The 23368-nt window shown below is 42.9% G+C and overlaps 1 protein-coding gene across 1 annotated transcript in view; it reads left to right on the plus strand.

The window, feature by feature from the left end:
• The first annotated feature begins 707 nt into the window (after positions 1–707).
• Positions 708–23368, plus strand: part of NIM1K (NIM1 serine/threonine protein kinase) — a 31633-nt gene continuing 8972 nt past the window's right edge. Inside the window, exons 1-3 of the mRNA XM_064439499.1 lie at positions 708–2666; positions 4375–4459; positions 22992–23355. Coding sequence (XP_064295569.1) covers positions 23285–23355 — 71 coding nt within the window. The 5' untranslated portion in view covers positions 708–2666; positions 4375–4459; positions 22992–23284. The remainder of the gene's footprint in view (positions 2667–4374; positions 4460–22991; positions 23356–23368) is intronic.

Raw genomic sequence — 23368 nt, forward strand, 5'->3', positions numbered from 1 at the left:
GCAGTAGGATTTTGTTCTTGCTTTGTTCAACTGTACCGTTTGCTGCTAGCAAATTTAAAAATGAAAGCAACCTGTTCATAAAGCACAAACGGTTTGTAGCTTGTCAAACACGGGGCAGCTCCGGCAAGCGCCGCGGAAGCCGGAGCCCTCTCCCGGCTCACCAGCCCGCACCTCGTCCGCCTCCCGCCCCGGCGGGACGTGCCCGTGTTCGCCTCCTCGCCGGGGCTGTGCGCACGTGGCCGCCGCTGCTGGCGCCGCTCACGGCGCTCGCTGCCCGCCGCCTCGTGCTAACCGGGGCCCGGACGTCTGTAGCTGCCTCGGCTGGGGCTCGGCTTCCCCGGCCCTTTGAACGCGGGCTGGCGGGCTGCCGAGGGGATCCTCTGTACCCTTGGAGGAGCTGCGGCTAGGAAGGGGGTGCAGCCTGTGGCTCGCGGGGTGCGGGTCTCGGCGGCGGGGACGGGAGGAACTGGAGGGTGTGAGTGGGACGCGGCGGGCCGCCGCCGATCGCGGCCCGCCTTTCCCGCCGCCGGAGCTGTCCAAGGTTTGACAGCGGCGGCGGAGGCCCCTCAGCCCGGGCCGGCGGCGGCCCCATCGGCCAGGCCGCCGGGACCCGCGTACCCCCGCCACGCCGCTCCCGGGGGCAGGCGAAGGGCGCGGTGGGCAGGGAGGCCCGTCACCGCCGCGGGAGGGAGGGAGGGAGAGGAGGAGGCGGGCAAATGGCGGGCCGCCTGGCAGGAGCAAATGGCGGGCGGCGGCGGGGCCCTGCGGAGCCCGGGCCGGAGGCGGCGGGAGGCAGCCGGCGGTCGGGTACCCGCTCTTCCAGCGCAGCCGGGCCCGGCGGGCTGTGCCCCGGAGCTCGGCCTGCGTTCCTGTGCCCCCGCGCTCCGGCCGGGCCCGGCGGCTGGAGGGGGGGGGGGGGCGCCCGTCCACGAGAACGAGCCCCTGCTGGTGCCGCCGGAGGAGTTCTAACAATGTCGATAATACTTTGTCACTGCCGGATTAATTTGTTCATTAATCTGCCTAGAGGAAGCATGCTGGCTAAAAGGAATTATTTTTCTCGGTAAAGCTGCTGGTGTAACATCCCACCTTTTTCTAATTCTGACCTTTCTTCAAAACACTCTAGCCAAAACAAAGTGCTTCCAGCTGTAACTGGGTGCCCGACACCCGGTGCTGGGCTGTGGGACGGGGTCCAGGACACCCACCGGTGCTGGGCACCCACCCGCCTGTCCCCACGGCGGGGCTCGTGCTGCCGCAGCGGAGCGGCCGAGAGGCCGCAGCCTGGCTGTGCACCCCTCGGTGCGGGCGGGCTTCGGGGGTTTAAACGCAGCTTGTTTGAAAGACACCCGTGTCTTACCTGACATCCTGTTCTTATACTCGAACTAATTGGAGCCTAATGCCAAAATATTTTCGGGCTAAGAAATCCCGTATTCTGTTTAATGTACAAATGCAGCCAAAACATCCATGGAAGGACCCAGGACATGCTTCAGTGTTTTCTGGGTTGGGATGTTACTAGCTGCATAGTGTGATCTGTTCGTATAGCTTTGTAGTGGCTGGCACAGTTACTGTCAAACATGTAACAGTGGGCGTCACAACAAATTTCTAGTTTCGGGACTTTCTCCTTTAGGGATGTAGACTGACACCTCAGTTCATTCACTCCAAATAGATCTGTTGACATTGTGGGTGCACAGGTGTTACAGCATATTTAGACTGGCCCCCACCTCAGTTCAGGAGGAAAACGAAAAAAAAAAACAGTACTCATTTTCAGGGACGGAAGAGTGTTTGTGCATGTGTGTGTAAAAAACTGAATTACAGAAATATCATGCTATCAAAAAGCATCCTAAATTACATATGTAGTATTTTTTCTTGCACTGGGTAATTTCTGTTGAAATATTTTATCAGATCTAAAGCAGTTCCAGGGGCTGACCAATCCCATGGCTGTAAATGAGCAAATAATTTGGTTGACTTTTTTTTTTCCTGACCACTTAAATATTGTCATCCATCTTCTAGTGCTTTTAATTCAGCTGATGCTTGTTTTGTAAATAGTACCTTATCCTACAAATAGATGTGAGGACCTCAGGATTTTACTTAGTTTTAGATGGTCTGTCTGGAAATTAGGGACTAAGATACCTGGACATGCAGGTTTTAGTATTCTTACAGTTACTTGTTTGGGATCTTATAAGAGTGTTGTTTTTAAAATTGCAGCTTCTGGGACATTTAAACAAGAGTTGTCTAGTCGTGAGGTCCTTAGGTTTGTCATATAAAAATACTTAAAATTATTTTGTAAGCTAACACAGGGAGTGCACTATTGCAAATATAAATAATTTATTATAATACATTCTGATCTAGAGATTCTGTTTTGAAGGCCATTAAGTTGCACTGGAAAAGAACTCATTGCTCATATTGTAGTCATATTACAATAAACCAGTCAATTAGCCTTTTGCTAAAAAGGATTTTTCTCTGGCTCCTGTAGGTGGAACTTCATGGGAGGATTTTCTGGACTTCACCACTGGGGAAATGAAATGGTCTTTGGAGTGGAGGTGTTGCCAGTTCCCACTCAACGAGATACAGAGCACTGACCCAAGCATATATGGCATCGTGGCAGCTGTAGTGCTTCACCTGGGGGAAGCACAAGTGACAGAGATGGTTATAATGTATATGTTCAAAAGGTGCTCTTTGTGGGGAGATTTGGGGGTTTTGCTATTGTTTTTAGAGGTGAAGTTACACTGGGGTGGGGAACATTACGAATTAGAGCATATGAATTTGAACCGTACTGACAAGTGATGGGTTTAGCTCCTTAGAGCTGGAAGCACCACACAACTTTTGCATGGCCAGTCTTGGCCTCTGGTATTATTCTGGAGCCCTAGAAGTCAGGAGTGTTTGCTTCTTTTCCTGATTTTTATTGTAAGGCAGGGAGTAAACTTCATCCTTTGAAACTCTTAGCTAACACTGAGAAAATCTCCAGCACAGCTCTTCCATGTGTTTGAAAAAAGTAGTCCTTCATGCATAGACAACTCACTTGGCAGGTATTAATTAGCTCAGCCTCTGTCTGTTCCTATAAGGAAAATTAGTTGGAAAACACTTATATTTTCTAAGAAATTATACATTTCAGATAACATCCAAGGATGTTTTATTGCTTTCAGCATTCATTCATAAGATGAGCCTCTTTTTCCTTCTGGTTATGAATTGGTATTTTAAGATGCAAAAGGAATTAGAGATTACACCAATCTAGATATCCGCAACCAAATCTCTGTAAGTATGTCTGTGCTAGTGATAAATCTTGTTAATGCTGCATGGAGAGGGATCTGCTCAGATAGGATTAGTGGAATACATTTTCTGCTGTTGTCGTGACAACCGTAAATCCATGCAGCTGTACGGCTGTGTTAGTCCATGCAGTTTAATCCAGTTTCCAAATTAGATAATCAATACTGAGCTGCTAGATAACAGCTAGTTTAAATGCTCTCCATTCCCTTCTCTTAAAATAGCAGCTTGAGATTAACCAATGCACCTCCAGTTTTCTAGGAAAGACACAGTGTTAAACGATGGAGAAATTTGTTGCTGTAATAGCAGTATATAACTTGGCTCAGTGTCCCAAGCCTGGTATTTTTCAGGTGTTTAAAATAAGTCATCATTATCAGTCTAAATTATTATGTCATTTATGCTTTAAAGATTGTATCAAAAGTTTAAGGACTCTTTAGTCCCTCATTAAGATAATCTGGTTATTACACTGTGCAACAATGAGCATAGATACTATCATGGCTTTTAAAGCTTTTGTTGCAAAATGAGGAACTATTTAATCTGGAAGGAAGTTAAAAAACTTGAATAGTCCCTCCAAGGTAATTGGAGCATGCTTGAAAACTTGTCTGGCATTGAACAATTCAGGAGAACTACTCTTGGTTTGAACTGATCCTCAGTTATAGATCCCTCTTTTATTATTTTGCAATTACTGTGTTATTACTTCCACAGTTTTGCCTATAGTTTGCTGACGTGTACTTGTGAACTCAGTGTTTGTGAAAACTTTAATGATGTCAAGGTAACCAGGCCCAGTTCAAGTGCGCAAGGTGGCCTCTTCGAGACGCTGAATTTGTGTAAAATGACAGCCCCCTCTCCACCACAACAGGCCCATGTATAATGCTGTTTTGTGTAAAGCACAGTTGAAAGAATCAGCTTTCCTGAGTCCTGCAGGAAGTGATTGCACTGGCAGTTGTCTTCTCTGCCTTGCTAGGCCACTGTGAATTGAGTTAATTTTGGGCTGAGAGGGACAGCATGAACCTGCACTAATAATTACAGAGGGAGAGTCTACCAGTGCTTCTCATTTTCAGTTTCATTTTCATACACGACAGACTTGTGTAAATTTTTTTTTCTTAATTGTTACAGGTTCCACAGAATCCTCATTTAGAAACTTGATTTTCCAGAAGAGTCTCTGTCAGCTCATGCCCAAGTCCGGTCCAATATCCAGAAGGTACAAAAATTACACTGTAGAATTGAGCCTGGGGCTCTGCTTTTAAATAAAGTTCCACTTCTCTGGCCAAGCATGGCATAGTTGCACTGAACGAGAGCTGACTGCTTGCCAGCATCAATAAACATAACTTTTAAAATGGGTAGTCAGTGTTTAAATCCCAGTGGCTCATTTTCATTAACGTTTAATAGGGAAGTCTTACTTTTCCAAATGCAGTGAAACAAATAAGAGGAGCAGGAATTAATATTAGGAAACAGTTTGTATGCTTGCTGCCGCAGCCTGGTGATAAACCCTGAAATTCCTCTTCCTTCCCCAGCCTCTGCCACCTCCCTGGGGTGTCATGCTGTAGTGTGTACTGGTGGGCTTGGGCTGCTCTCCCCAAGGCCCCTGAGGCTGCTTCTGCAGGCAACTCGTTCTACTGTGTTTGCTTCACCCACAAAGCATATGGATCTCATACCTGTGTTAATTTTATTAGTTCATTAAAAATTGATTATTAAATATAAATAAATTTTATTACTTTTTATTTTGTTGACCTTAAGCATGAGAAAAAATTCTTGCTGAAGTACTTGATTTAGATCTGTAGAGTGCAAAAAACCTGCTACCAGCCATTAGTGTCAGGTTTTTATCTGTAACTTGCTCTTGCTGCTGATTTTTTTCCTTATGTTTATACCTTTGTTGTGGCAAAATTGTACATTTTTTTTACAAACAGATTGTCCATCATTTTGTTCCCAACACTTCTGCACCGTGTGGTGGAATTGCCTCTTAGTTTTACAGTTGTGCCCCTGCGATGGGAGTGTTGCCTGGAATGAATTCAGGTGAGGGTCAGTCTCTGGAAGCCCCCTTAGACCCTTCAGCCTGGTATCTGCCTAGCTCCATGAGGCCACAGGCTGCTGCGTCCAGCAGCCAGGCCTGTGTTTGTTCTCCCAGCACCAGTATTCAAGCCCAGGATAGGATTTAGCTCTATAGTTTTCAATTTTTCATTATTTTATCAGTTTAAAAATGTGAGGTTATTCCTTTTGGATTCTGGGTAGGCTGCTAAATGTCCCAGAGGCCTGAATTTCTAATTACGTGTTTTCTTCATTGTAACGTATTTGGAAATATATATTCTTTAGGTGACTATTTATCACCCAGTTAAAGTGGTGCTTCTCTTGGAGCACAGTATTTATTGATGATTTAGTTACTTTTTATGTTTTCGAAGTGTTGGTATTCTTTACATACTTGTGTTTGCATACATGTTTTTCTTCTGTATAATTGATATTTGACATTCGGAAATATCCTGAGATGTCTGCTAGTGCAAGTGATTGCCACATCTTAAGTCACAGAGGGAAGCAGAGGGTGGGAAGCCATGAGATTGTGCAATGTTTTTTCTTTAATTCTGGTTTCTAGATTTACAATATCTTAGATTTTTCTTTCTAAGAATGCGGTGGAAGGAGAAAACGCTTCTGAGACAATTGTTTTAATCCTCTGCCTGTAGCTCTGACTTGAATTTCTAATGTGTCTTACTAAAGAGTAGTTTTGGGAGCAAAAGTGAAAATAGCATTTAAAAGGTCTAATGATCTGGAAGGTGTAAGTGTTGATTTGTGAACACAATATCAGCTGCTGTTTCATACTTTCCATTTTAGTAGCTTCTCCTTGGTGTTACCTTCATAAAGACCAGCATTGTCAAGACAATAAAGTGCAAGATTGTAGGTGCTAATAATGTGTGCAGGTTGTCTGGATAAACATCTAAAGCTTCAGAGCAAATGGCATCTGCCATGGTTGCTTCTTGTTTAGGCCTCTATTGTACAACTCTGTCCCCTCTTGAAAAGCACAGCCTTAGGATGAGCCAGGCAGTAAACCTCTTGAGCGGTAGTACTTACTCTCAGCAGTGCACAATGCTGTTTGAGCTACCAAAGAGCATGCCATAGGCGCACAGGGATTTGAGTTTTCCAGGAATGAGCAGCCACTCTGCGCACCTTGCTTTCCACTCTCATGAAGAGCTGCCTGGAAAAGCTGTAAGGCATTTACCAACAAGTTGTCCCTTGTCTCATAGTCCATAGTTTGTTTAGTGTGGATACATTGCAGAGCTACACCCCCACGCTAAACACAAACATCGCAGACCCTTGTAGCTGTAGGTATTGTATCCTTCTGCTTAGAAGAAATCACATTCGGTGTAGGCTTCCTTCATCTGTGCTGCTGCAGTGAGGGGAGAGGGCAGCTGCACTCTCATCCTGAAGGACTTGTCATGTTTATCACTGGAACTGCATGTCTGCAGGTGTCACCTAGGGGCTGGGGTGCACATGGAGGGCTCACCTGAGGCTGGGGACATTCACAACATCTTGACAAATGCTCAGATTCTAGCAGGATCAGTTTTAAAAAAATATCAAAGGAAAGCATTTCAGAAGTAGTGCTAATGCAAAGTGTCAGCTCTTCTGCAGCATATAAATGACTGACTTTTATCTTCGTTTGAAGTGTAATCAGCTCCATTCGGTGGAGGACATTTCTCTTGACAGAAGTTCAGTTGTAATTAACATTGACAACTTCTTGCATCAGTAATGAAGGTTTTTTAAAAGTATTTTATTTCAAAGTCTTCTTGTTTGTTTTTCCTTATCTGTTTGTTTGTTTGTTTGTTTTTTTAATCCTTTGTGCTTTTTTCTGTCCCAGACCTCTTTTGGCTCCTTGATGCCACTTGAAACAGCTGATATATTGCTAAGTAAAAAAAACAGATGCAGGTTTCCCTTCAGAATCAAAGCGCTGGAGCATTAGTAAAAGCTGAGTTTGGCCCTTTTCCCAGATGCAGATTATATCATCCTCTTTGCTGCCCTTGGTGTCTGGTGACCCAGGATTTGATGACCTCCTGAGGACATGTTTGGCAGAAAAATGAAAGCTTGAAGTTAGGAGATACCTAGCAACTAGCCTTACACTTCACATGAAAATGTAGTCATCAAGCAAAATCTATTGAATATATCTGGGAATATAGATTGGAGTTGCCAAAACTTCTGTACTCAATGGTCAGAACAAACAGATTGTAACTGAGGCTTAATTCTTGCTAAACATCACGTTACTTCATTTGGGTATCTTGCACAGAGCTATTCCCATAAGCCTGATGCTGAGAAACTTATTTTTTTGCTTTTCTTATTGTGAGGGGGTGATAGTCTGGTACATAAATTTTACGTATAAATTGCTGTACAGGCATGCATCACAGTCAGATATCCTTCTAGAAACTTTCTTTAACAGTGCTTACAGTTTTCAAGGCATGCCTGTAGGATAGTTGAGCAGTGACAGAATTCTTCAGCAGAGTGAAAGATTGCATCTGAAATCCTTCTTCAGGGTTTAGGACAGGGATTCGAATACACCACCGAAGTCTGAGGAGGTGCTCCAGTCACATGGCTACTTCATGGTAGCTATTTTGACCTGGGTTCTGTTGGTTTTGTTCGTTCTGTTTAAAAACATATGAAAGTTGTTTTAGTCCAGGTGTGGAATAACTTCAGGTTCTTTAAGGAAACTGAATTGTCTTTGCCAGCTCCACGTATCTGACATATGAGGCAATACAGGACATTTAGAAAAAAAGAAACTGTCTTAAGACATTGACTTTTCTGCTATTCATAGGCAAAAGATATTGGTATCAATGAAACTTAAAAGCAGAGTCAATGCATCACTAACTCACAACAAGAAAGGAGCTTCCTTAACAGATGTGTTGTTTCAGAAATTGTTTCCTTCAGAGAAGTCTGTCTTGGCAATTTATTTGTTTTCTTCTGGTTATTTTTCCTCTGCTCAGTCTGATCCAACAACTTTGTAGTAATAAAAAGCATTTGCATGGATGAATGAGTACATTAAATGATTTTGGACATGCTGGTTGCGCTGGGCTGCCCACAGTGACAGCAATATTTAACTGGAAAGTGCCACAACTGTTGGCTTTAAAACATCTGGGAGTAAATGGGACAAGCTCTTTCTGTTGACCTCCACTCTGTGCTTTGCTGTCCTCAGGCAAATGAGGAACAAGTGCTGATGGTCTGTCAGGAGTGACAAGCCAGTGGTATCAGCACTGGGTGCTCCGGTGGTGGTCAAAGCCAAGATGGGAAGAGGAATTCCAGCAACGCCAGTTCACCGGCAGTTACTGGTTTTCCTTAGATATTGCTCGCGTGAGTCTGTGGTGGCTATCTGTCTACGTATCTGTCTGTGTGATAGGTATATTGTAAGATTAAGTTGAATTTGGGATCAGAAGGGTGTGAAATGGAAAAGTTGTGTTCAGGGCTATAGTACAGGGGGAAAAAGTTAAGCAAGAACCCTTGCGGTCATGCACTTGCATCTGACACTGCCTTTGTTTCACTGGTTCCATTGAAGGAGTACATGTTTCTCTGACATGCGTGTCCACACAATGAGAAAGGCCTTTTTCTGATTTGATGTTACCATTCAGGTCACCTTAAAGACAAGTGTAATTATCTGCAAATGTGAGGAGAAATGCTGAGAAAAGTTTAAAGTCAGAGCTAGTTTTGGAGAATGCATTCAGTAAATGTGTCTGGGCTTTGAAGTCTTGCAGAGTCAGCAACAATCTTGGTGTGGTGACTGGTAGTATATACAAAATGGTGCTACAGAAGAACCTGGCTTCTGACTGCTACAGCATGAAAATGAGATTCAATTCTTTGCTCATACCGGAGACTTTTTCCACCAGGGACCTGAGCTTCAGCTGGTAAATACTGAGATGGCAATTAGTTGCAATACAGTTCCACAGAAATTTTATCTTTCAGAAGTGCTTTGTGAAGGCTCCCTAAATTTGGCAGCTTTAGCACTGGGAGTTCGCTTCTGGGTTTGGTCTCTACTAGTCCTCCCAACAGTAAATACAACATGGTGCATGTAAGGGATTTCAATGCTATAAACAGGCGCTGTCTGCCAAGGCCTCCTGAATTTTAAAGCTGATGTGGACTCTAATTCTGTTTGTATTTGTAAGCAAGTTTTACATCTGCTACCATAATTTTCATGAGTGAGACATTCTGCTAATAAAGGGATTGGCAAATGAGTTTTATTGCTGAAGGGATATAGAGATGCTCGAAAAATGCCTGTGTTTTGGGTGAATCTTGGAGTGCAAACCCTAGGTCATCTGGTGAAACCATTTGAGGGAGGATTAAAAAATGCCTCTACTTACATTGGATTTTTTCTGTCTTCCTTGAATTAGTATGTCAGAAGTTAGAATAAAAAAAATCTAAGTTACTTGGACATAATAATTGAAAGAAATCATTGTTAGAACTGAAATTTTTAAATGGGCTGAAGAAAGAGAACTCAGCTTCGTCGGGCCATATTAGAAGTCCCAGTATAAATGTTTTTAATCTGCTTCAATAGTATTACAGAACTTTTCAAAGAAAGCTCAGAATTCTGTCTTAAGTTTAGTATTGTAATACAGGAAGTTCAGGATTAGCAAATCTATTGCAAAGACTCCCTTGCAGGATGAGAAATTCCATACTGGTAATAAAATAGAAAAGGTAAACAGATGCCATTTTAATCAGAAACTAGACTCCAGGGTTTGCATCTCAGGCTGTGTCATGACTATGAAAAATTCTAGAGTTCTATATGGAGAGTGCAGGGGATGCAGGATGTAGGCTTGACGATAGCTTTGAGGCAGGAGCAGGCTTTCAGAAAAATGGTTCTCTGGTTTTTATGTTAAGTACTACCACGATCTCTGTGGTAAATTACTGTGTCTGTCTTTTGAGTGGTTGGTGGTAGCCCCAGGTTTAAAACTGAGAGCAGAAAATGGATTAAGTTCTTTCTTCCAGTAAACAGTTATGAGAAATTGTTCATTCATGCCAGCCCTATGATGGGTTAGAGGTTATGAGAATAATCGCTTTCCAGTCCTCTTGAGCTCCGCATGTTGTCACCAGATTAAGTGGTGTGATTAGCTGGGTTTAAGTGCTAATTTTATGAAAAGGATGTGAGAGACATGTATTTTCCTTCTTTTTCTCTCTCACCTAGTGCTGTAGCACTGAGAAATGCTGCTGTCGTGGAAAGACAGGAGAGTAAATATTGTTAATGATGGTTCAGTCAGAGGCCAAGCTTTGGAGGAGCCAGAAGAATCTGTTTATCTTTATGTTAGAGGCTGAAAAGCTTAGTGCCAGCAAAGCAGACAGTTCTAGCTCAAAGGCAATGTTGACTGTTCACATCTGGTATGTCATCAGGCAAAACTGAAGACAGTGTTGTGTCTACTCTGAGCTGCTTGCTGGAGAATTTTTTCCAATACACCTCTTTAAGAGCTGATCATTGAGTCTGTTTCCTGAGAGGTTTCAGACTCATAATGGAATGTGATTTCTAGACTGAGGGTATAGGAGATCAAACAAGTCAAAGTCTCCTCTTAGCCATAAATATAGCTGTCTGTTACTGCAAATACTGCAGGTCTTTGCATGTCTTAATTTCTGGACCCATTTTCTGCTACCTGTCTGTAGCAACAGAATGTCGTTTGTAAACTGCTGTGATGAATAAAAGGTTTTGATCTTGAGTCTACAGTTCTGCACCATACATTTTTTTAATAATCAGGATGGTGTAAGAGTGCTCTTCTCAAGAAAAGGGTTGTCATCGTGCCTTTTTGCTCAGGGGTGATGCATCGATCACGTGGCATCTTGGCCTTTTACTGCCAGAGGCTCTGGCCGTGCCTAGGCTGCCATCCTGCCCAGCACCTGATCAAGTCACAGAGTTTGCCCTGAGAGAATGTGACCTTCAGGATTGCCAGATGCACTTCCTTAAGATTTCAGGGTAATGTTACGTATTTCTCATCTCGTTTCAACTTGCTGGCCTCATGGTGTTAGCCTGCTCAGTTTGGAAAATCTGAACAGGCTGTTCTTCTGTATCTCTTGTTCCCATGTTCCTCTCTTCACAAATGCTATCCTAGAAACCTTGGCAGGTCTTATAACTTTATATTTTAAAATGTGCAATCATTTGAACTTCAAATGACACCGTGCCTCTGTGATGTTTGTTGCCTTTAGTATTATACAAAAGTATATTATGGTTTTAAAGTCAGGTTTTTTTTTCTCAGTATGTTTTCCTGCAAGCATAAATTTAATGTGCATACCACTTAAACAACAGTTTCATTCTTAAGTATCTTGACAAAACCCGCAGCCAATAGATTTTCTAGTGTAATTATAATGATAAATGGAAAAAAATCTGTTGTGCTCAAGCAATTATCACTATTAATGTAGTACTGACTCATATAATATTTTGACTCTACATTTTCTTTCTCATTTCTTTTTTTTAAAAAAACACAAATATGACCTAGTTGCACTGATTGTTTTCCTATGTTTTTTTCCCTGCTTTACAAAGTGAATGAAGCCACAGAGTTTTTTCCTTTTCATTGAGTTCTGCTGCACTCCGGCAGCTGTCTTTCTTGATAGAAGGCTGCTAGAAAGGGGTAAAGCATTGAGCAAATCCAGGATAGATTAGTCAGTGAATGAAATGCTAGAAGCGTTATATTGTCATCTACTTAAAAATAGATTGCTATTTCAGAACTTTAGTCTAATAGGAATAGCTTATAAACTCTTCTGCTTGTCTCTATTCTCAGATGCATTTCTGGATTCTTATCTGAAATTCTGCAGATTTCTTCAAAGAGGAAATTGAGGGAAGGTGAGAAACTGGGGTATCTTACCTATAGACTTTCACATAAACTTGAGTTTTTGGATCATGTGTTGTGAATGGTGGTTCTGAAAGTATAGATTCTGCATAACTGTCTTCATCAAGGGGAGTGGATATTTGCAGGGAAGATTATGGTTTAAAGATGTCCTAAATTGGTTTATGCTCTACTTTTGTGTATCGTGTTTTTTTGCTTCATTAGTGAATCTATGCTTCCTGAAACCACAGAATGTAATTTATGTCTGTGTAATACTATAGAGCTGTACTTATTCTTAAATTCCATTTTTGCAAGTTTATAAAAATCTAGTCCCCAAACTTCAATACTAAATGTGTTATTTCATTAAATGTTAATGAGTATCATCTGTCTTAGCTTTTTAGATGTTTTGTGCTCTTCTGTGTGGTAAAGTTTACAATCTTTTGTATGGCAGTTCAAATGCCACATGATATATATTTAGCAGTTCCAAAAATCTTTGGAAAAACAGTTCCTCTTCCAGTGGATTTAATTAGAAAAATTAAATTGAAAGAAACACTGGCTGTTTTCCTAATGCTGCTGCATACTCAGATTTGCACAATTCTTTCTAATGGAATACAGTTTATATAAGTCTTCAGTTTGATAATAATAATAATAATAATACTCTGTGTTCCAGGACAGATACTCAACACATCTCAATAAGATTAGCTGACAAAATTAAATACTAGCCAAATTTATTAAAATTAATATTCATTTAAGTCAGGAAAGCTTTTGCTGTTCAAACATGATATGAACAGCAGGATGGTTTTAGGGATTTGGGATGTAGCAACTTTTTAGCATGGCCCTAACTTTCAGTGGATCAGTAGCAAGCTATGTATTGGTTGGACCTCTGAGGTGTTCCTCTTCTGCGCTTTCACAGCCAGAGGCATATTGGTCTGTGCCTGCCCTTAAACCCTGGCAGTCTTCGTGGGTGTTGCTCTCTTCTCCCAAGTAACTTGTGATAGAACAAGAGGCAATGGCCGCAAGTTACACCAGGGGAGGTTTAGATTGGATATTAGGAAAAATTACTTTACTGAAAGAGTGGTCAGGCACTGGCACAGGCTGCCCAGAGAGGTGGTGGAGTCACCATTCCTGGAGGTGTTCAAAAAATGTGTAGACATGGCACTTCAGGGCATGGTTTAGGAGGCATGGGGTGTTGAGTAAACGGTTGGACTTGATGATCCTAGAGATCTTTTCCAACCATAATGATTCTATGATTCTGTGATTCCCTGCCCTCAGACCCTGGCTTCCCTGCTGATCCTTGCAGCAGGACAAGGCAGTTGCCTAAACATGTTGGCATACAGGCTTCTTGGAACACAGTACTGTATTTGGATATTTGGTTTGAGAGACAATATTATGAACTTTTCAGGGGTCCAAAACCAGACAAAAGAGGGGAAAAAAAAGAGAAAAGAAAAAAAGAAGCTTATTTTAGTAGGGTGCCTGTAAAGCATTTAACTGCAATACTGAAGCCAAGGTTGTGAAAGAAGAGTAAAATCTAGAGTTGTGCTCCATCTTGTTTGGGTTAATAACCCTCACTTAGGTTCCTTAAAATGTACCACAGCAGCTGAAGCTGAGAGAACAGTTCAATTCACAGTAGGCTGTCTTGAATATTGCTTGTTGTCATTATACTGTTTCTCTCGATCCCAGTTTCAAAAATACCCATCCTAATTTCACTTCTGTTCTCATACCAGTAGAAGGGGAGTCTTTAATAGGCAACATTTCTTTGGTATGCAGAGATTAGTAACTTACGACCTGTAGGCTGTCAAATAAGATCAGAACGTTCCTAAGCTAAGCTTCTTGCTGGGTCTTGAAGACTTACTATGCATTAAGCAGTTTCCAGAGGTTAGCTGAAGAAGCTTCAGTGATTCTGGTGAGCTTGTGCTTATTCCCCTGCCTGGCTCTGTGCCTGCAAAGGTCAGGGAGGACATACAGATCACAGAATCACAGAATGGCAGTGGTTGGAAGGGACCTCTGGAGATCATCTCGCCCAACCCCCCTGCTTGAGCAGGGACACCCAGAGCAGAGGACACAGGAACACATCCAGGCGGGTTTTGAATGTCTCCAGGGAAGGAGACTCCATAACCTCTCTGGGCAGCCTGTTCCACTGCTATGAGGATGTAGCAGTGACCGTTTCACTGCTACCAGGATGTTCTGCAGCCTACCAGGATTGCAGACCTGGTAGCAGGGCACTGTCTGGTGCAGAGGTTTCTCAGCATGTGGTGTCTGAATACAAGTTCCGAGGCAGGAGCTGATGTGAGCCATGGGTGGTCTGCATGGTGAGAGGACCACAATGGTCTGAGAAAGTGCTATGCTCATATATTGCTAGAGAAATAATGGCTGGGACTGTTTTCTATTCCAGTGTCATTTTCTGATGTGTTCTCGAGATTTCCAATCTAATTGTCAGTTAGATAAAGAGTACAAATATGTATTTTTCTATCTAGATTTTTACTCCGAATGTGCTGAAAGTTCTCAGTACTGCAGTCACTTTGGGACATTTAAGATTGGCAAGGACAGAACAGTTGTAATGATATGTCCAGGGGATAGTTCTTCAGCATTTGTTAGACCAAGCAGACAGTCCTTATGGCATTGTTCTGTTTCTTCTTGGCTCCTGCTGCTTTTATGTGGTTATTGTACGTCTACATCTACACCTTCTTTTAGTCAGGCTCAGTAATATAATTACGGTAATGCAGTGGCTGGTCAATGCCCATTCAGGACAAATCTCAAGTGTCTCAGGCATCATTCTGAAAAACTGGAAACACCAGGCACTACAAAGTACATTTCGAAGTGCAGTGAAGGATTTATATCTTTCCAAATGCCTCCCTGGAAAATAATAGCAGCTGCTTATCTTCTACCGAGATCCATTTAAAATCTGCCGTATGAATACTTGACTGCTCTCTACTCAGTACTTTTGAGGAGTGCATATATCTTGATGCAGCTAAACTTGATTACCTTATAAGAGATAACCAAAGTTTTTTGTGTGAGGTATGGTGAAAGAAAACTGTCATAAACAATAAAGAACAGAGCATTTTCTGTTTTCCTTTGTCTGGAAACGCATTTGAGGTTTCTCTTTCCTGCAAATAATGGCACGATGATTTTATTGCAAGCCTTCTGCTTAGCAATGCATATCTGTCTAAATATACAGTAATTTTTCTTGAAATATGTAAAGATTGATTTCCTCAGTGACTTCAGTGCGATTCAAACTATTGCCTACTTCTTACTTATTGTACTGCTTTTTCCAGAAAATTTATTTTATTTTCACTGAAAGCCTGTGAGTCAATCTAACTTTTAGTGAAGTAATTAAATTAGGTGTAAATTTTGTACTGTTATTTAAAAGGCTAATACTTTGTTGCATCTCTGTTGCCTCAGAATACATGTTTAGCGGAAGCTGGTTTTACCTTGGAAGAACAATGCCGTGGCAAATTGACCAATTTGCATTATACGCCAGGGAAGGAAATGAAAGAAACTGGCCAGGTTAGAGATGGTTAATTTTATTTCAAAATACAGTCAGCTATCTAATTAATCGCTCCCATGTATTTCAAAGACCTGGAAAATCAATAGGTTCTACTAATAAATTCTTTTTTTTTCTTTGCTTTTAATGCAAGTTTCTGTGCAATTCAAAGACTAATTAATTCTCTCATCTAGCTGCAAAAGATGAAAGGCATTTTTTCTTTCCCCATATTTTAGTTTCTACTTCACAGGTCTTAATGTATTAGCTCAGTATAATTTGTGTTATGTTGATTGTTGTGCATTTATTTTTTTTTCAATATACCCATACAGTCTGCAGACTGTGGATTTGATGTTGGACCCCACCGTCTGGCGTTGCCAACCTCTGTTTGCATCAGCTTAGCTGGGACTGGGGGGGTTACATCTCAGTGCTGAGGGCTCTGTGCAGCCTGTCTTCCTTGATGCTCTCGTCCAAGAGCTTATTCCAGCCTGTAGGCAGATAACACTTGGGGAGGTGGAAAGGTGAGTCCTTGCTGCACCCCAATACCAATATTGCATGAACTGCCTGTCAGTAGCCCTGCAGCATTCCTCTGAGCTGCTGCTGGCTTGCAGACACTGGTACAGGTATTGTCTGGAGATGAGTGTGCTTATGCTGGCCCAGCCTGATGGTCCACCTGCTAGGTGGCTCTCTGTGGGCCAGGTTGTAGCACTCCCAGGACACAGACAGTGACTATCTATGAGAGATCACGGTGAGGTCTTTTAGCAGTGGATCATAGGTTAGGTCACACCTGTGGGTTTTTCCTCTATTTCTTCTCTCTGCTCTTGGCAAGAAGGAATTTGGACTAAATGAATGTGGGAGCTTGCTTGGATCTATAATCTCTCTGCCACAGTGACCTGTGTTGAATGCTGCTCTCCATGCTCCCACCTGTCTCCAGTCAGTGGCTCTGGGAGCGAGCTGGGCGGGTAAGATCCTTGAGTGAGAGCTCAGGTTCCATCAGGGAAATACCTGTGTTTGTCTCTAGGGGCCCATCCCAGAATGAATGTGGGATCAACCCAAAAGATAAAGATTTCAGCCTTTCGGGGGCGGGGGCACTTGATCATGCATCCACCTGTATTCTGCTTCAGTATGCAGGGCTCAAGCTTATTAAACTTCCAAATAGGTTGCAAAGTCTGTTGTCTTGTCCCTTTAGTTATAATTGTAGAATATGTTGCAAGCTAGAGTTAGTGTGTGCCAGGGTGGAGCTTTTTGGGTTGCTTCTTTTTCCTTTTCACACCAGGATTTCATATTTTCTTGGTTTGGCATTTTTTGTGGTTTCTCCCCAGCTGGCAACTAAGCCCCACACAACTGCTCAAGTACTCCCCCCAGGTGGGCTGGTGGAGAGAATCAGAAGGGTAAAAGTGAGAAAACTCACGGGTTAAGATAAAGACAGTTTAATAGGTAAAGCAAACCCCAGGCACACAAGCAAAGTAAAACAAGGAATTCATTCACTCCTTCTCATGGGCAGGCAGGCGTTCAGCCATCTCCAGGAAAGCAGGGCTCCATCATGCGTAATGGTGACTTGGGAAGACAAACACCATCACTCTGAATGTCCCCCACTTCCTTCTTCTTTCCCCGGCTTTATATGCTGAGTGTGACACCATATGGTATGGAATGTCCCGTTGGTCAGTTGGGGTCAGCTGTCCTGCCCATGCCCCCTCCCAGCTTCTTGTGCGCCTGGCAGAGCATGGGGAGCTGAAAAAGTCCTTGACTAATGTAAGTACTACTTATCAACAACAAAAACATCCCTGTATTATCAACAGTGTTTTTAGCACAAATCTGAAAAATAGCCCCATACTAGCTACTCTGAAGAAAATTCGCTCTATCCCTGCCAAAATCAGGACAGCATGTAGATCAGGCCTTCTGTTGTGGTGAAGAAGGCAGTATAATACAACCATTGGTTACCTCCTCCTGCTTCCCCTCTTGGTGCTGTGGCCATCAAGTGAGGTTTTGCATGGAAGCTTTTGAAGGTGTTTCTGTTCTGTTTTACCAAGTAATGTGCAGCAGGAAACATAATAGAGTCCATGATCTTTAATATTATTTTTTTGTTAGCCTTCTCTTTCACTTTGTGAACTTGATGATAGTCTTGCATTTGTGGTCTGTGTAAGATGTGCATAGAGGACAGCAGCGTGCTTTGACTTGCCTCCAGCTGATGTGCTGGGACAGCTTGCCACAAGTGACTGAAGTCACCCTGTCACCAAAAGCCAGGAATAAAACTCCATAATACCAGGTGTATTAAAGAGCAGGCATTACTGTATTTGGCGCCAGTTGCACAAAGGAAAATTCCTCCTAGCATGCACACCTACCATAATTCCTTTTTGATATTTATACATGAAAGTTAACACACCTCACCTATCTCATACATAGTTATTGACCTGGCTGGGCACCTCCTTCTTCCATTGGTCTCTATCTTCTCTGCTTAAGTTTAAAGGTACAGTGTGATTTTAATTCACTGTGCATGCTTAAGAGGAGTGGGGGGGTGGGGCTAGTCCCTCAGTTGAGTTGGTGGTCACAACCTCCCTCTGCTGGAATTATGCTTCTGCGCCTTCTGGGCCAAGATGTTCCCTGCAGTCACTGCTGATGATTTCTGGCCTTCCCTTATCTTCACACCCTTCTTTGTAGCAGGATGTTCCCACTGTTAGTCCTTGAAGTTCTACTGATTTGTATTCTTTTAGGAGATGCTTGTCAATGGAGCATTCATTGCTAATAGCCTCTTGTCTGGCCTAAGCATTCTTTATTATCTTGTTAAAGTTCTCTGGTGCTAGTTTCTACTCCTAACTGTGATTCTTTCTTAACTAGTAATAACTCCTGCGCTATTCCATTTCATCCAAAAATAATATACAAAGTTATATACATGTGTGAGGAAACAACCCTCTGTCCGCATGTTGTTATGTGGCAGCACTGGGAGGCTCGTGGAGGAGGTGAAGGTGACTGCCCTCTAGGTGCTGTGTCAGACCGTCAGAAGACTTGCTCTTACAGTGTGACCCATGGGTAGTAGTCATTTACATGTTGCTACCATTGTGCCTCATCACAACCTAAAATGTGCTAAATGAGGTGATGGAACGAGCGAGTGCTGTAACTTGCTACAATGCATGTTACAGTCATTCTCTTACAATATTGTGGCATTTATCTTGCATTAAACAAATAGGCTTTCATTTAACTGAAAAAGTAAATAGAGCTTATACATAGCCTGTTGTACAGGGCCGGTCTTCCATTCCACTGTCCTAAAAAACTCTTACTTCCACCTGGTATAATACTCGTGTTGTTGTACTTGCATGGTTATAAAAGTGTGTATGGTGTTTTTTTGTATTGCCTTTATGTTTTATATATATAAAAACCATATATATATCCCTGCCTATATATCCCTGCTGTATATGTTAATATTCCATGTGTGGAAAAACAATGTTGTGTCCTAGGCAAGGATATTTATAAGGTTAAGAATGAAGTTGATCATATGTCTGTTTTTCACTAAACAATACTTGGCAAACTGACTGCTATGCTAACTAACAGTAGCAATTCTGGGATGTACTGAAATAGATGGCACGTGGGCCTGGGCAGAGAGAGGAAGTTGTTCCTGGAGGCTCTCCACAGTCAATGCACTTCATATTTCCTCCTACCAGAGTTGGGAACATACGGGTCTGCCTGTAATTGTGGTATATTGTCTGTTTTGAATCCACACAAAGCTTTAGGGTGTGCATTTTATGTAGTCACTCTGTTTTCTGGCATTCACAGAAATAACGTTGAGAGTGCTTCTTACTCAAATGCAAAAGATGTGCTTAGGGCAAACCTGGAACAAACATTGACTGCCTCTAGCCGCAACAGCCATGCACTCAACCAATATTACCTGAGCAACAGTAGAGCTATTACGTCCCCTGTGTTGGTGAACACGCTGTGTGGCTGCACAGGAGACCTTTTGTGTCAGGTTTGGTCTGTGGTACAGGTCTTGTGGACTGTTCTGCTGGGCTCTCATCTTTTATGAAAGGTAGGCTTTCTAAACGTATGTATATATGAGATTTTCAGTATTTTCTTGTAATAATGGAACTTTCAAAGATAAGGTAAATAACAAAGGGTCGGTATTTTCTCACGGATTACTTAAAAAAAAGAATCCCCGCTACTTAAAATTCAGTTCGCGTGGTGCATATAATGTACTAAGCAGGAGACAAGGTGTTCTTCAAGGGTAGTCAAACAAATCGAGCTAATTCCCTACCCTAGGGAAATACCTTCAAAATCCTGCTCTCCTCAGGCTAGAGAGTAGAGGGCTGAAAAAGGAACTCCGGTCAATGTGTTGGAATATCCAGTGGCATCCGCATTAAAGCCCCTGTTATTCTGAGGGTTTGAGTTGTAGGAGACCATCCAGTCTGACTTCATTCACATTCACTAGAATAGGAGCTGCAGCAGTTTAAGCACACAAAGCTGAATGGTTTTTTGCCTCTCTGAAAGACAGGCTTAATAAAAGAGCCCAATTTGCAAAACACAGTGGTTGGAGCCCTGATCTAGCTGCTTCTATGTTTACAGGTGCTCCATTCAAAGCTCCTTAAAACCAGGTCACTTTTATTTACCTGCCAAGATGGGATTTTAGGAACCGAAGTCTGTATCTCCAGTGATCTCTTTTTTGATTTGATCCTTTTTCCTTTCATTCTAAATTTCCCTAGAGCTGTGATGCACGGTTTTATAAACACAGCCTGCAGCTGAAGCCTGAGGGTGTTTAGTGCTTCTTAAAATAGGACCAGAATCTCAGTATCTGGAAATATTTGAAAAACAAGGTCAAACAAGAGGAGTGTTGGGCTGGGACACATCTTAAAGGCTTGATATATATATTCACTCTGTCTTGTGTTGCTTATTGTAGGATTTTTTTCTTTTGCTTATTTATTTTGTCTTTTAAAGTAATAATTTGGGCAGATAAATTCTCCTGAGGGTTTTCAGGTCACCAGTGAAGCAGACTGAATAAAAAAAATATTAAATCATTGTCCTTCATTGTATTTGGATGATTTCTGATTTCCTTGTTTCTCCCTTCTCTCTCAGAATGATTTTCTTTTACAGTCAGTGCCTTTTTGTATGGTATCGGGGTTCATTTTACTTGTTTCGTTTACAGGAAGGAACGTAGGCCATAAATAGATGGTATATGTTCTGCTAACTCCAGGAATACTGAAATAGCTTGTCTTAAAAGACAGGGGAAACCTAGCCAGTTGGCCAAGCACCAGGAGATTGCAGAGTTGACAATTAGTGGGAAGCCTGGAAGGGAGATTAATGGTAGGCTGTCCTCTAAAGAAGAGCATGTTGGGCCCCGGGAGAAATTTGGCACGGGCAAATCCTGGAAGAGCCATGTGCTGATGCCTTAACACAGTTTCACCTTTCTCTTGACACCCTCCATCCCTGCAAGGTCCTGGCATTCCCATGTGGTGTGTTTGTCTCTGTGATACTGCACGTTCACTGGGCCTTTACCGAATGTACTCAGCAGGGGCTTGTATAGGTCTTTTTGAAGGAAATCCTTCTTATGCAGCCATCCCTTTCTGTACAGCCACTTAACTGCAAAGGCCCTGGTTACCTCTGCAGAAGGTGGTCTTTAGCTGGGTGACTTGTAATGCTGAATAGGCTGGCATTCGTAAGACTCAGGTTTCCACAACATCCTTTTTTTTTTTTCTTCTTTTATTTTTTGCCATGAGTTGTAGTTTTGTGTTTCTCCTTCTGCAAGGGCAGAATTGTCCACACCTGCCATTCTGGGAGTGCTCAGGCTATAGTCATAAGCTACAGCTGTTTTTCAGTAAAATGATAATGATGTCAATGCCCATCCAAAGATACTTAATTAAGTAATAGTTTGTAGCTTGTACAGGGCACCTCAGCCATTGCTCATGGAGTTGTCCAGACCCTTCGTATTGACAACCTGAGCTGCTGTGGTTTTCCTCAGGATCAAACAGCAGAATGGGAAGAGACTTCAGCCTGTCTAATTAATCCCTGAATCACTGTACAGCAGACAAGTGGCTTCCAAAAGGCCTGCTCTGCCAGAGTACTGTCCACAACTAAAACTGTGAAATACAGCTGAGTCTCATAGAACAAGTCTTCTGTTACCTAAAATGCTCTTAAAATTGTGACATGAAACAGGTTAAAACAGAAAACAACTGTGGGCCAGAATTTGGGCAATCCTGCAAGAAATCATCCTTTCCTCAAATAGAGAAGCAGAACAAATAGAGAATGTAAGGTTTGGGTTTAGGTGGGTTTTTGGTTTGTTTGGGGAGGGGTTGTCCTCCCACATAGATTTTTCTTTCTTGGCATCAAATATTAAAGTTAGAGAGAAGATTTGGTGCTAAGTGAAGCTGGTTTAACAGGAGAATCCTGAAAGCTTTGTTCAGTTGCCACTCGCTCTCTCCCCTACTAATAATTTCAGGATTCGGCCAACAGTAATTGCATACATGTAGTATTTGTCAGGGGTTTGCCTCTATTTAGATTCAGACAATGACATATGTCTATTTGTTATTATTTTGTACTTTTTCTGTCAACTATGAAATCGGCCTTTTCCTTCAAATGGGAGTAAAATAAAAAGAGTAATGGGTTCATCATGAAGTGTCATGAAAAAAAGTACATTCTTCCTCCATTCCAGTTTTAAACTGTGTCAGGTCTAAGTAGCCACACGCACACTAAGAAGTATCCCTGGCTCAGAGGAGTGACAGGGAGAAATGACCGAACCCCCTGTGCCCTGTGGGCAAGGAGAAGCCAGGCTCTCTCCCTTTCCCTGCGCAGAGCTGGGGGCAACGTGGCCGCAGCACAGAGAGGGAAAGTGACTTGCAAAGTCACTCACATCCCAGGTCAAGGAGCAGCCTCGGCCTCTCCGTAGGAGCAGCCACGTGCTTCTGTGCCACTCCAACTCCTGTTTAATGAAATCATTGCCAGCTGCCTTTTCTTTGCCCTCATGTTGTGCCTTTGTCCCCTGCTGCTCCTGCTCACACAGGAGATTGGGGTTTAGAGGGCAGCTCCACCTGGCAGTGTCACGTGCCCTCTCCCAGTGTGGCACCTTAGGTGACTGTCTACCTTCCCTAAGCCCCAGGCGCTGAGTTACTACGCTAATTCTCTACAGGGTGGCAGCGGGGTGTTTCCCGCCCGTGTCAGTCGGGCGGTGCCGCAGGCTGAGCGCCGGGGGCGGGGGGCGGGGGGCGGTGAGCACCGCCGCCGCGTGCGCTGCCTCAGGGGTTCGCGCCCGGCTCGCCGCCCTCAGGCGCGCGGCTGCAGGATTAGCTGGGGCTGATCAGCTCCTGTTTTTCAAGGTTAAAGAAGAAAGGCAAAGAAGAAAAAAAAAATGGTGTACTGCTTTAAAGGTAACTGCTGTGTATTTAGAACAAGGACTTCGTCTCTGCTGTAAAACAAACAGTTAAATGGGTGACATGGTATGTGCTGTGCTGTCATTTGGGTGAAGCGTATGGCTGTTATGTAAAGGTTTTAATGACTTTCTTCATCTGTCTGCTTAGGAACACCATGCGTCTGGCAAAATTTTGAGAAGGCTCAAGGCGTTAAAGAAAGCTCATCTAAATAAAGGAGGGTTAACGTGACATTGCAGTTACTTAATCCTGTATTGTCCTGCCATGTGACTGCAGGGATACTGAAGTGCAGCGTTTCTTTTGCCTGGTGCACAGATTATGCTTTCCCTGCCATCTTCCAGGATCAGTTGCTTTGTTAAACCTGCCGTGGGAAGGAAATACAGGGGCAACAAACTTTTTACAGCAAGGCTTCAAGGCACAGTGACAAGCTCACAGGCTGAAGAATGAATCAAAGGCAAACCCTACGTTCAGCTTTTGGACGGGTACCAGAATCAAGGAGAACTACGCTTCGAAGGTCAGCTATTCAA

The sequence above is a fragment of the Phalacrocorax carbo genome, chromosome Z (assembly GCF_963921805.1).
Source record: "Phalacrocorax carbo chromosome Z, bPhaCar2.1, whole genome shotgun sequence".
NCBI classification, from domain to species: Eukaryota; Metazoa; Chordata; class Aves; order Suliformes; family Phalacrocoracidae; genus Phalacrocorax; species Phalacrocorax carbo.